The sequence below is a fragment of the Equus przewalskii genome, chromosome 1 (genome assembly GCF_037783145.1).
Source record: "Equus przewalskii isolate Varuska chromosome 1, EquPr2, whole genome shotgun sequence".
Taxonomy (NCBI): domain Eukaryota; kingdom Metazoa; phylum Chordata; class Mammalia; order Perissodactyla; family Equidae; genus Equus; species Equus przewalskii.
In genome coordinates, this window is record NC_091831.1 from 72,144,110 (window position 1) to 72,159,262 (window position 15,153).

Consider the following 15,153-nt stretch of genomic DNA (forward strand, 5'->3'; position numbering starts at 1 on the left):
CTTTTATTTGTTTTTTTCTGTGTATAGGATTGTTTTGCCATGTTACCCTTAAGAACTTTCAAAAAATGTTGACTAAAATTGGAGCTAGCAGGGTCCTTATTTTGGTCCTAGTTTTAAGTGGAACACTTTCCATATTTCACCATTAAGTGTGATATTTGCTGTGGATTTTATAAAAATCCTTTATCACACTGAGGAAATTCCTTTCTATTTCTAGTTTGCCAAGAAGTTTTTTTTTAAATCATGCTTTTTTGTATCTACTGGGATGATCATATCATTGTCTTTAAAACTGTTTGTTCTTATTTTTATTTCCACCTTTCAGAAAATTCCTGCATGGTCTTCATGGCCTGTTCTTTCTCTGTAAGCCAGTTAAAAAGTGATTTTCCCTCAACTTCCATTCTTGGTTATTTTTAGTCTCTTAGTTCTCTCAGAGTTTTCTTATTCATTCTTGATGACTTCAAACACCACCAAATTATTAATGTCTACAAAATTCTTATTTTCATTCTAGACTTCCAGTATTATGCTTTACTTTTATTATATATTAACCATATCTTTCTGAAATAGAGTGCCCAATCTATTTTCTCTTTTCTGGCTAATTTTGTGACACTGTTATCTGTTCAGCTGTTCATGCATATACCCTGAGGGAACATTTCCTTTCTGCCAATGAATTGGTGACTACATACTGTTGCTGTCTGTCTCCTTTATCAGTGCTCTATTTGCATCCCAGTTTCTATTATAACAGTTTATGTAAGTCGTGTTGTTTTGTCTTTTGGCTTCCCCTCCCATTTTTAAGAGAATTGGTTTTATAAATAAAAACTTAGTCACATAACTTTAATATATGCTCAAGTCACTTGTTTGGCTCCCCTTTCTCCAGAACCGTGATCCCTAAAGTAGAGGCATGCGTTCTAGATGATATCGAAGAGAATCCAGTTGGATATCTTCTTGTAAAAATGTTCTACAGACATTTTGAGTACAACAGTTCCAAAATTGTTCCCTTTTCATTTGCTACACAACCTAATTATCTCTGAATTGAAAAGTTGGAACCTAGAATGTGTATTGTAGTGAAATAAAATATTAGGCTGTCTTTCTGTATTTTTAAGTCTAAATAAGAATGAAATTAAAATTGTAATATATCTATTTCTATAATTTATAAATAAAAACTTCTGTAGTGCTAAAAAATATTCTTTAAAGTGGAAAGTGATCACATACTATGGAGAGTATTGGTCTAAAATTGCTCTGTAATCCATTCCCTGAATACCTCCATGGCCGTTTGTCTTATCACAGCTGCAGGCTGTATTCTCAGCTCCTATGCTGGGTGCCCTTTTGCTCATTTCCTGAATGTGTTAGAGGCTGCCTGCGTTTGCATGTGCCATGGCTGTGTATTCATGAAGAACACAGTATTACTCTTCATCTAGCAGCTGTTCTTCCTCATTGAAGCTCAAAATAGAGCTAATTTTGCTCCTCAGTTACGTTAGTCTCTCTTCTGTGTACTTTGACCATAGCGTTTGTGGCATATTACTGCATATGTTTTCTTACCAGATGAAAAGTTCCTTGAATGCAAGAAGATTTTTATTAATCGTAGTATTTCCGAGAACTAGAATAGTTCCAGATACATTGCGAGGACTTGATAATTTTTTTACATGAATAATACCTTAATGCAATGGCAGAATATTTCTATTATGATTTCTCTTCTTCCCCCAAAGTATAAAGCAAAACAGACATTCTGCAAACCATTTTGGTAATCTGTAAACAGTAACCATGGTAAGGATTAGTTCTCATACAACTTTTTCCATGTCACCTAATTCTGAACATTTCAGATTGAACAGAAATTCCAGGGATCAGTGTCATTTAAGGATGTGACTGTGGGCTTCACCCAGGAAGAGTGGCAGCACCTGGACTCAACTCAGAGGTCCCTGTATAGAGATGTGATGCTGGAGAACTACAGCAACCTTGTCTCAGTGGGTAAGATTTGTTATGTAATTCTAAATAGCATCTTAAAATTCTTTTAATTATGAAGCAGATGGACACTCTCTAAGAGTTTAGACATGTTTAAGGTTGGAATTCAGGAATCAGTGTTGATTGATCATTTTTGGGCTCTGTGAAGATATTTGTTTACCTCTCCAGTGAAATGTTCAATGATACCTTCACTGAGCAGCTCCAGAAGCTTCTTCCTCTTTCAGAGGCCCTCAAGTCTAGGCCACTTGGTCCAAGTCCTAAATTATTTCACTTTGACAGGGTATTGTGTTACCAAACCAGAAGTGATCTTCAGGCTCGAGCAAGGGGAGGAGCCATGGATATCAGAGGAAGAATTCCCAAGCCAGGTATTCCCAGGTGAGTTAATGTGTACTGCACAGATGAACTTCAGAGGATTTATTGTTTCCCTGTGGTTAATCTAGAGGTTGACAACTTTGAAATGTGTTTTTCAGGAATATCTCTTTAGAAGTCCTGATCCTTGGAACTGACTAAGAATACTCATTTTTGAGCCCAACCTCCAGATGCCACTCTCATAAAAAATGTTCTTTTTCATTCGTTTTTGAAAATTTACCAGTTTTACATATATCAACAGTCTAGTCTTTAGCAACCTCGTTTTACTATTTTCTTTCTTGGTTACTCTATGTTTCTCAAAGCAATTTCACTTGCCCACCTTAACTCCATTGCACTGCGTTTTTGCTGTGAGGCATTCTTTCATATATTCACTTTCTGATTCACATAATTTTTTAGTACCTGTATAATCTAAAAGTTGAGAATATAGTAGTGAAAAAAATATATGTCTTAATGAGTTTATATAAGTAGTGCTAATGGCCAACAGGTACATGAAAAGATACTCAGCATCACTAATCACCAGGGAAATGCAAATCAAAACCATAATGAGATATCATGTCACACCATTTACAACAGCTAGCATCAAGAAGATCAGAGATCAGGTATTGGTGAGGATGGGGAGAAAAGGGAACACTTGTGCACTGTTGGTGGTGATGTAAATTGTTTCAGCTACTATGGAAAACAATCTGGAGGTCCCTCAAAAATTTAAAAATAGAAGCACCATATGATCTGTCAATTCCACTTGTGGGTATATACCCAAAATGAAAACAGGATATTGAAGAGATAGATGCACTCCCATGTATATCACAGCATTATTCACACTAGCCAAATATGGAAACAGCCTAAGAGCCCATCATTGGATGACTGGATAAAGAAGATGTGGTGTGTATATATTGATATATATGAGTATGTATACACAGACACACATACACACACACAAGGAGTATTATTTAGCCATGAGAATGGAGGACACCCTGCCATTTTTGCAACAACAGGGATGGACCTTAAGCACATGTGGAATGCTAAGTGAGATAGGTCAAAGACAAGTACTGTATAGTATCACATATATGTGAATCTAAAAAAAAGCCAAACTCAGAACCAGAGAGTAACATGATAGGTACCAGGGGCTGGGGGGTGGGGGAATAGGACAGGTATTGTCTAAGGGTATAAACTTGTAACAAGTAGTAAATATGTCCTAGAGATCTAATGCACAGTATAGTGAATATAGACAACGATATTGTATTATAATTATCAAACTTACTAAGAGACTAGAACTTAATTATTCCCATAGGAAATGATAATAAGTAACATGAAAGAGGTGTTAATTACCGCTGTAGCGATGGGAATCTTAGTACAGTATGTAAATACATCAAATTAACATGTCATACCCCTTAAATTTGAGTTATATGTCAAATATATTTTAATTTTAAAAAGTAGCTAAACACATAAACACATACATATGTGTATTAAATGCTCTGTGGTGGTAAAAACTATTAAAGAAATTAGAGCAGGGTTAAATTGATTGAGTGTGCTGTTACCATTAGAGCAGAATTTGAATGAAATGATTGTGTGAGCTGTGAGGATTCTGCCTCTTCTCAGCAAGGGTAATAGCAACTGCTAAGCCCATGGGTAGGAATGTGCTTGGCATTTTTGAGAAATAGTGAAAAAAGTCACAGTGGCCATGGGGGAGTGGTTAATGGGAAGAGGGGCAGGAGATGATGTCAGACAGCTGTAGTCCAAAAGATGAGAATATCATGAGTCTTATTAAAGATTTTAATTTTATTCCTAATTTATTAGTATATTTTGGCAAATGAGCAACAAATTAAGTTTGTATAAGATCTTTCTTATCTCTATGGAGAAAGTATTGGGAAGAGCATAAGCACTTAGAGAACTCATTAGGGGACTGTAGTTTTCCTTATGAGTTTCTTTATGAGTTTACGTACTTTTCTTTATGAGTGGTTGCTGTCTTTGTTATGGTCACTTAGACAAAGTTGGAAGGCATGGATTTGTAATGTGAAGAGGTTGGATTCTCTCTGTATTTGGAAAGTGAGGCAATAGCAAAAGAACTAACATTTCTATCATCAGAGTAACAAAAGGAGAGGTGAGTGGTACTTCAAGTATTTCAAGAAATAATGGTTGAAAACTTCTCCAATTTGGCAAAAGACCTGCTGTTTCTCCCGTATATCTGAACTTTTCCTGTTTCTTTTATATGTCTTGTAATTTTCTTGAAAAATGGATATTTTAGATAATATTTTGTACGTACTCTGATAACTGATTCCTTTTCTCTCTCCAGGGCTGCTTGTTATTTTGCTTGCTAATTTATTTGTTTAGTGACTTGGCTGGACTATTTGAGTGAAGTGTTTTCCTCCCAAGTATTCTGTCTCTGATCTTGCTTGTCAGGGAGCTCTGCCTTGGGCATGCACACTCTCCTTAGAATGACAATGGTGTTAACAGAGTGCTCTTTGAGTGTCTCTGTGATGGTTAATTTTGTCTGTCAGTTAACTGGCAGAAGGGATGGCCAGATAACTGGTAAAACTTTATTTCTGGGTGTCTCTGGGGGGTGTTTGGAAGTGATTAGCATTTGATTCAGTAGAATGAGTAAAGAGATCCACCCTCACCTATATGGGTGGGCATCATCCAATTCCTTGGGAGCCCAGATGGAACAGAAAAGTGAAGGAAGAGCAAATTCTCTCTCTATTCTTGAGCTGGGACCTTCTCCTGCCCTCAGACATCAAAGCTCCTGATTCTTGGGCCTTCAGACTTCAAGACTTACACTAGCAGCCCCCTAGTTTTCAGGCCTTTGACCTTGACTGGGAGTTATATCATTGGCTCCTAGTTCTCAGGCCTTTGGAGTTGGACTGAATTATACTACTTGCTTTCCTGGTTCTCCAGCTTACAGATGGCAGATTGTGGGACTTCTTGGCCTCCGTAACTACATCAGCCAGTTTCCTTAATCAATCTCTGTCTCTCTCTCTGTCTCTTTCTTGGATATATATGTTTATCATATATATCCTATTGGTTCTGTTTCTCTGGAGTACCTTGATTAATAGTCTGTTTCTCTGATCTGTATGTTAACTTGTCTGCTCTCTGTGGGTGTCTTACCCTGCTTTTTGTCTCTACTAATTGATTGTTTGTTGTTTCCAACAATGTCCTGGTCATATATTGCTCTACAGATTGGTCCAATATTTTTTTGCAGAGAAAGATTGCCCTGAGCTAACATCTGTTGCCAATCTTCCTCTTTTTTTTTCTTCTCCCTAAAACCCCAGTGTGTAGATATAAGTCCTTCTAGTTCATTTATATGAGCTGCCACTAAAGCATGACAACTGACAGACAGGTGGTGTGGTTCCATGACCAGGAAATGAACTCTGGCTGCCAAGGTGGAGAGTGCAGAACTTTAACCACTAGACCATCAGGGCTGGCCCTTAGAAGGGACATTTCTTAACCTGAAAAAGGGCATCTGTAGGAAACCTCCAACTAGTATTGTGCTTAATGATAAAAAAAAAAACCCAAAGATGAATAGTTTCTTTCCAATATCAGGAACAAGACAAGGATATCCACTTGTACTCAGTAATGTAATGTAATCTATCTAGTGTAATCACGGAAGAAGAAGAAACGGAGATCAGAGTGGAAAAGAAGAAGTAGAACTGTCTTTAGTCATAAAAAAATATGTTTATGTACAAAATTCAATGGAATCTACAGATAAATGACTAGAACTATTAAGTAAATATAGTTTGGAGGATACAAGTCGATATACAAAAATCAATTTTATTTCCATATGCTTCCAATGATAAATTGGAAATTGAAATTTTAAAAAGCAGTGTTTGCGGGGGCTCTCCTGGTGGCATAGTGGTTAAGTTCGCACACTCAGCTTTGGCCACCCGGGGTTCTTAGGTTTGGATCCCAGGCGCGCACCTAGCACAACTTGTCAAGCCACGCTGTGGCAGTGTCCCACATAGAAAATGGAGGAAGATTGGCACAGATGTTAACTTCATGACAATCATCCTCAAGCAAAAAGAGGAGGATTGGGAACTGATGTTAGCTCAGGGCCCGTCCTCCTCACAAAAAATAAATAAAAAGCAGTATTTGCAATAGTGTGAAAAATATCTTTTGTAGGTATGTCTGGCAAAAGATGTGAAAGACCTCAGTGAAAACTATAAACCATTGCAGAGAGAAACTGAAGACCTAAATAAATGGAGAGAGAGAACTGTGTTTATGTATCAGAATGCTCAATATTGTTAATATGTTTTTCCCCTTAAAAGTCTTTTCTCTACATTCAGAATAATCCTAATCTAATTCCCAGCAGCCTTTCTTATAGCAATTAACTAGATCATTGTAAGTTTTATATAGAAGTGCAAAAGGGCTAGAGTAATTACAACAACTTTGAAAACTGAAAGGTAAGTTGTAGGGCTAATGCTGTCTGATTTCAAGACTTATTATCAAGTTACTATAAATAAGACAGTGCAGTGTTGACATCAAGACAGACCTCATAGATGAAGTGGATCAGAATACAGAGCCCAGAAGTAAATCCATTCATATATATCATAATGTCAAAATTTATCAAATTATATGGTTTAAACATATTCAGTTGATTCATCAACAGCACCTCACTGAAGCTAGTTTGAAATTGCCAAGGAAGTTTCTAAATGGCTGCTCTCAATTTCTGTATTTATCTCATCACATTGTACTTGTTACATACATTATATTGACTTGCAGTGATACACAAACCCCACTTTTGAGTACCACTGCTTTAGGGACACTTTTCCAAATATTCACCAGGGATATATAGAGTTCACCTGTCTGTATTGTTCATAATGACAGAAAAACAAAATCAACCAGACTGTCAAATGGAGGAATCAGTATGTACATTACAGTATATTCTCAGTCGTATTTTATCTATATTTATGTGCAACAATGTGGATGAATTTTGGAAACTTAGAGTGAGAAAAGCAAGTACAGAAGTATACTTACAGTATAATATATTAATAATTATAGAACATGGAAAATTTTCAAAGAAATAAATTTTGATTAAATCCAGTTTCATGATTTTGGAAGATTTTTCAGTGAAGGGAAAGGATTTGTATGGCTAAAAGGCACGTAGATATTTTCAAAGATACTGCTTTTCTTGAATGGACTGTATGGTGGATGATATAGTATCAGTGTACAGTTTTGAGTGAGATCCTGCCTTTATTCTTAGGTTTCTGGTGAGACCTCTCTCCTCAGCTTGCAGACACCACCTGCTTGCTGTGTCCTCACATGGCCTTTTCTCTGCCCACAAGGAAAGCAAGAAAGCTCTGGTGTCTCTTCCTCTTCTAATAATGATACGATTCCTATCAGATTAGCCCTCTATCCTTATGACCTCATTTAAACTTAATTACCTCCTTAAAGGCCCTGTCTCTAAATATGGTCATACTGGGGATTAGAGCTTCAACATATGAATTTGAGAGGGGGACACAATTCACAATTCTGTCCATAACAGGCTGTTTGTAATTTAAGTCCTTTTCTAAGATCACTTTGTTGTTTTTACAATTTTATTCTTCACTTTGTTCAGCTCTTGCTTTGTTATTTCCTGTATGCTTCACAAATCCCTTCTTTTGGATTTCCCAGTAGTTTGAGCTCTCATCTATCAGAACTGAGGCATCATCTCAGTATTTTCCCACTCAGAGTGGGACTTCTCCTTTCTGGGAGTAATTTTATTCGTGTTTAATTATCTCTAAGTTCTTTGCCTCTTCTTTTACATGAGTTTGCCGCAGTCTCCAGCTCACTCTTTCCATAGATGTGGGTTCTATATCACTTTCTTCTATATTTGAATATTTATTTCCTTACTTAGTGGTGATTTGAAGTTAGTAGTATTCTGTGTTTCCTAATTATGCTGAAGTCATGAGTTGTTGTAGCTAATTTTATTTGCTTTCCTTATATTAATCCTTATAGTTTTTTGGAGGATGGATACATGGAGAGATTCAGATTTAAACAGTTGCTATGATTCTTCAGACATTGGAAACCAAATGTACGTGTCCTAATAGCCAGTTTCCTCTCCCTTTTCCACTGTGCCAGGGTTTTTGTTTCTTGTTTTTGTTTTTTCACTTCAAACCCAAGAAATAGAAAAAAGACATTTGCAGTTATTTTCATCCATGGAGACCAGACAAGAAATCAAAGTCAGCTACAACAAAGGACATTTGTGTATATGTCACATTCCATAAGAAATGTGTTTCTTTATATGATAAGATTAATTTTTCTTATTTCTAGAAGTCTGGAAATCTGATCAACTGAAAGAAAGGAGCCAAGAAAACCAGTCTAAACGTGTGTGGGAAGTTGTATTCATCAATAACAAAAAGCTGACTAAAGAACAAGGTAATGTGATAGGAAAACCATTTAAGTTGGACACAAATTCTTTTCCTTCCAGAAAAATACTCTGTCAGTGTGACTCATGTGGAGTGAGTTTCAACTGTATTTCAGAATTGGTTATCAATAAGAAAAACTGTTTAGGAAAAAAGACTGATGAATTTACTGCCTGTGGAAAATTGCTACTCAATATTAAACATGAGAAAACTCATCCTAGAGAGAAAAGTGAATTTTTTAAAAATGGAAAGACTTTCAGTCACAATGAGGACCCTGTTCAGCATGAGAAGATACAAACTTTAGAGCAAAATTTTGAATATAACATATATCGAGAAACCTTCCTTGGAAAGGCAGTATACAATACACAGAAGAGGGAGATCACAGAAGGGAATGACTGTGAATATAATGAATACAAGCAAATTTTCTGTGATAACTCATCCTTCTTCTTACATCAGATAACCCCCTCAAAGGAGAATCACTATAGATTTAGTGATTGTGGGAAATCCTTGTGTGTGAAGTCTACCCTTTTGAAACATCATGGGGCCCATATAAAATACTATGAATGTAAGGAAAGTGGGAATAATTTCAAGAGGAAGTTATACCTCTCACAACTTCAGAAAACTCATAAAGGAGAGAAACACTTTGAATGTAATGAATGTGGGAAAGCTTTTTGGGAAAAGTCCCACCTCACTCGACATCGGAGGATACACACAGGAGAGAAGCGCTTTCAATGTAATGAATGTGGAAAAACTTTCTGGGAGAAGTCAAACCTCACTAAACATCAGAGATCACACACAGGGGAGAAACCATTTGAATGCAATGAATGTGGGAAAGCCTTCAGCCACAAGTCAGCCCTCACATTACACCAGAGAACACATACAGGGGAGAAACCCTACCAATGTAATGCATGTGGGAAAACTTTTTACCAGAAGTCAGACCTCACTAAACATCAGAGAACACACACAGGGCTGAAACCCTATGAATGTTATGAATGTGGAAAATCCTTCTGTATGAATTCACACCTTACAGTACATCAGAGAACTCATACAGGTGAGAAACCCTTTGAATGTCCTGAATGTGGGAAATCTTTCTGTCAGAAGTCACATCTTACACAACATCAGAGAACTCATGTAGGGGATAAACCCTATGAATGTAATGCATGTGGGAAAACTTTCTACCATAAGTCAGTACTCACCAGGCATCAAATAATCCATACAGGGTTAAAACCTTATGAGTGTTATGAATGTGGGAAAACTTTCTGCTTGAAGTCTGATCTCACAGTACATCAGAGAACTCACACAGGGGAGAAACCCTTTGCATGTCCTGAGTGTGGGAAATTCTTCAGCCATAAGTCAACCCTCTCTCAACATTATAGAACACATACAGGGGAGAAACCCTATGAATGTCATGAATGTGGAAAAATCTTCTATAACAAATCATACCTAACTAAACATAATAGAACACATACAGGGGAGAAACCCTATGAATGCAATGAATGTGGGAAAACCTTCTGCCAGAAGTCACAGCTCACTCAGCACCAGAGAATTCACATAGGGGAGAAACCCTATGAATGTAATGAATGTGGAAAGGCTTTCTGCCATAAGTCAGCTCTAATTGTACACCAGAGAACTCATACAGAAGAAAAGCCCTATAAATGTAACGAATGTGGAAAATCTTTCTGTGTGAAGTCAGGACTTATTTTACATCAGAGAAAACACACAGGGGAGAAGCCCTATGAATGTAATGAATGTGGGAAATCCTTCAGTCACAAATCATCCCTCACAGTGCATCACAGGGCTCACACAGGAGAGAAGTCTTGTCAATGTAATGAATGTGGGAAAATTTTTTACCGTAAATCAGACCTTGCTAAACATCAGAGATCTCACACAGGGGAGAAGCCCTATGAATGTAAAATGTGTGGAAAAACCTTCTCTCAGAAGTCAAACCTCATTGTACATCAGAGAACGCACACAGGAGAAAAATCTTGTGATTGAAGTGAATGTTAGAAATGTTGAGCCACAATTCAGCATCCACTATACTTCAGAGAATTCACGCTGTGGAGAAAGCTCTGTTGACATCCTGAATGTTCAGTAACATTCATCCACAGACTGGCCTTATTTTACTCCAAAGTAATGATAGGGAAAAATCTGTGCAACAAATATAGAAAGTCTTGTTAAGAATTAAAATTTCATTTGATGTCACGTAGCTAATACTGGTATAAAATCTTACAGATTTTTTGATTTTGTAAAAGTTTCTAGCAAAAAATACCAACTAGTTTATGTCAGAATTTATGTTGAGGAGAAATCTGTGAATTTGAGACATATAGCTTGAAAATTTTGTTTAGAAGTAATGTAACATTAGAAGTTGTGCTTTGGTTTTGATGCCTTGGTTATCTTTAGGAAATATAACAAATTATAATTTATAGATGTATATTGTGTAATGTAAAGCTTTAAAAACTAAAAAAATAGTAAAATGAAAAAATAGACTCACAAGAAATTGCAACAGTAGTACATAGAATTCTCATGTGCCCTTCACCAAGCTTCCTCTAATAATAATATTGTACATAACCATTTCTCAAGTATAGGAAATTGATAGTACCCTACTACTAAGTCAGATACAGACCTTATTTAGATTTCGTCTGTTTTTACATACATTCTGTGTGTTTATGTGTGTATTTCTATGAAACTTTATTGTTTGTAGGTTTTAGTAATCATGAACACAGGTTACAAAGTCAAAAAGGAATCTGGAATCTGTACGCGTGAAAGTTACAAAGGAATCAGGGTTTCACCACAAGACGTTCTCTTGTGTTAGTAATCATACGCTTTCTGCCACCGTAATCCTGGCAACCATTTGAATATGAAGCTTTTTGAAAGAAGAGATAAATTTAATGATTAGGGCAACAACATTAAATGCATAAGTGAAATATCCCTTACGTTTGCTGGACTTATGTATGTACAAATGGTGTGGTATGTAAACTGTATGTGTTTCATATGCATAATGGAACTTGTTATAATTGTGAGTAGGAAATAGATGCTCCTAGTTGAGCAGTTGTTACAATGTCAGGCACATCTCCCATGTTTGTAGGGCCTGGAGCAACAGTTTAACAAGATGCCCATGAAGCTCGTGTCTAACCATTTAAAACTTATAAATCAAAATAACAAAATGTTAAATAAAATGTATTCTGTGCATGGGAATATCTAGGCCCTAGTCCCATTGCCCCCTTTCTCTTTTCACCCATGTTTCATCCCAAACCATGAGCTGCCTTGAGTGAACATATGTGAATACTGTAGCGCTCAGCCTAAATTTTGTCCAAACCCTCTGAAAGCAATTGCTCTCCAAGGCAGGGTCTGCAAAAGAAGTCTCAGTCACACTAGATGACACTCAGGGCTGTAAATTGGGCTGTAAACTCAGGGGTCCAATGTACCCAGAGAGGTCCTCAATGACTGCATCCTCAATGACTTTGACTACATGAGAAGGTGGGTTGAGGCTGGAACAGGGCCAGAGTAGAGCTAGAGTGGGGCTTTTATTGGCAGTGTAAAGGTAGTATACTAAATCACATGATCAGATTATATAAATAATTAGGTTGCACAAATAATCTAAGATTACACAATCTAATGATCTTAGATTAGACAAATAGTCTAAGCTTGCATCTTAGGAAACTAGAAAAAGAGCAAAGTAAATCCAAAGTAAGCAAAACAAAAATAATAGTAAGAATTGGAGTGACAAAAATAAGAAGAAGAATTGGAGTGGAAATCAATGAAGTTGAAAACAGGAAACCAATAGAGAAAGTCAGTAAAACCAAATGCTGGTTCTTTGAAAAGGTCAGTAAAATTAATGAACTTATGGACAGGTTAACTAAGAAAAAGAGAAGACTGCTAATTGCTAATATGAGAAATGGAAGAGAGCCATAACTACTGATCTCATGGACATCAGAAAAATTATAAAGGAATATTGTGGACAACTTTATACCCACAAATTTGATAACGTGGATAAAATGAACCAGTTCCCTGAAACACACAATCTGCCAAAGCCCACGGAAGGATAAATCTGAATAGGCATATATCTATTAAAGAAATTGAATCAATACTTAATTTTCCAAATCAGAATATACCAGGCCAGATGTGTTCACTGGTGAATTCTACCAAACACTTAGGGGAAGAAATGATACCATTCTCTACAATCTCCAAGAAAGTACAAGCAGAGGGAATACTTCCTAACTCATTCTGTGAGGCCAACATTACCCTAGTAGCAAAAGGAGGCAAAGACATTACAACGAAGGAAAACTACAGACCCCTGTCTCTCATGAACATAGATGTAGAAATCCTCAACAAAATCTTAGCAAATTGAAGTCTACAGTATATCAAAAGAATTAGACACTGTGACCAGGTGGGATTTATTCTAGATATACAAGGCTGATTCAACATCTAATAACCAGTTAATGTAACCTATCACATCAACAGGCTAAAGAGGAAATATCATGATCATATCAATAAATGCAGAAAAACATTTCACAATAACTTAACGCCCATTTGTGATAAAAAAAAAGTTTCAGCAAACTAGGAATACAGGGAACTTCATTAACTTGGTAAGGAATATCTACAAAAAAACATACAGCTAAGCATCATACTTAATGATGAGAAACTAAATGCTTTCCCAGTAAGATAAGAAGGTCCTCTTTCACCACTTCTTTTCAACATCCTTCTGGAAGTCCTAGCTAATGCAGTAAGCCAAGTAAAGGAAATAAAACGTACACAGATTTGGAAGGAAGAGAGAAAACTATGTTCACAGATAACATGATTGTCTATGTAGGAAATTCCAAAGAATCAACAAAAAAAACCCTCCTGGCACTAATAAGCAATTATAGCAAGGTCACAGGATACGATGCTTCGCAGGTGATAAAAACAATTGAGCTGGGCCAGCCCGGTGGTGCAGCGGTTGGGTGTGCATGTTCCACTTCAGTGGCCTGGGGTTCACTGGTTCGGATCCTGGGGGCAGACATGGCACCGGGTGGCAAGCCATGCTGTGGTAGGCATCCCATGTATAAAGTGGAGGAAGATGGGCATGGATGTTGGCTCGGGGCCAGTCTTCCTCAGAGAAGAAAGGGGAGGATTGGCAGATGTTAGCTCAGGGCTAATCTTCGGGGGGGGGGGGAAGAATTGAGCTATCAAGTAACAAAAACCATGGAGGAACCTTAGATGCATGTTGCTAAATGAAAGAAGCCAGTCTGAAAAGGCTTTATACTGTATGATTCCAAGTATAATGCATTCTGATAAGGGCAAAACTTGGGAGACAGTAAAAAGATCAGTGGTTGCCAGGGGTTCAGGGTGAGGGAGGGAGAGAGGGATGAATAGGTGGATTACAGGATTTTTAGGGCAGTGAAACTATTCTGTAGGATACTGTAATGGTGAATATATGTCATTATTCATTTGTCAAAAACCACAAAATGTAAAACACAAAGGGTAAACCCTAATGTATCAGTATTGGCTCCTCAGCTGTAACAAGTGAACCACATTAATGGAAGATGTTAATCATAGCGGGAGCTATGGCGGAAGGTAGAGGTGAAGGGGTGCGTAGGAACTCTGTACTTTCTGCTCAGTTTTTTTGTAATGCTAAGACTACTCTGAAAAATAAAGTGTATTAAATCAATAAACAAAACTGCTTGCATATAGCAATATAGACGAGTATATGAGGATACTTTTTTATATATTTATAAAATTAAAAACTCACATCATTCAGTACCAATTTTCCCACGTTGGGGGTAAATGCAGTCTCAGAAATCATACTGACAATCGCTAAAGCATATTTTCAATTACAGCTTTCTACTTTTCTAAGCCTTATTTCTTTTGGAATTATCTTAAATTCTTTACCTCTCTTTATATCTTATTTCTGTACTGAAGTGTTAGTCATGTTTTTGCACTGCAACTACAGTCACCACTAATGAATATTTAAGTTGTTTTTCTAGTCTTAAAAATAAAGTATAGTAACTGTGGCCTGAAATTAAGCCCTGTGTAATAGACTCTCTTGACATCTGAAACCAGTGGGGCCTCTAATGGCCTAACTGCAAGTTTCCCTCCCCATTCTCCTCCCACAGATAAGATCCTGTAGTCAGACAATCTTCCTTCCTTATCAAGGGGATCAGGCATAGTTGTTGCTTATCTCTGAGTAGCAGGTTTCACCACCCTACCAGCCTGAAGAATTATTCAGACAAGCTATTCACATCCTTTCACAGGAAACCAGGGGATATTGCACCCTCTTGATACTACAGAGCCACTTCCCATAACCCCTAGTTGTTCCCTCTGTTCCCAAGTGCAGTACCTCTGTGGCCTTGCATGGCAAGTGGTGGCCTCCTCCCCTGGCCTCTCACTGCCTCTGACTAATAAACTTATGTAGATCGCATCAGTCCAGTGCCAGGTGTCATGTGTTCAACCATTCCATCACCTGAGGGCGGGAGTGAATGGTGGCAGTTAATACAATTGGCATGATGAACAAGATGGTCCA

General features: G+C 37.2%; 1 protein-coding gene across 1 annotated transcript in view; it reads left to right on the forward strand.

Annotated features, from left to right (window-relative positions):
• Positions 1-14,329, forward strand: part of LOC103551189 (zinc finger protein 33B-like) — a 79,863-nt gene extending 65,534 nt beyond the window's left edge. The window contains 4 exon segments of the mRNA XM_070567418.1: positions 1,815-1,959; positions 2,233-2,328; positions 8,563-10,634; positions 10,636-14,329. Coding sequence (XP_070423519.1) covers positions 1,815-1,959; positions 2,233-2,328; positions 8,563-10,634; positions 10,636-10,749 — 2,427 coding nt within the window. The 3' untranslated portion in view covers positions 10,750-14,329.
• Positions 14,330-15,153: the final 824 nt, after the last annotated feature.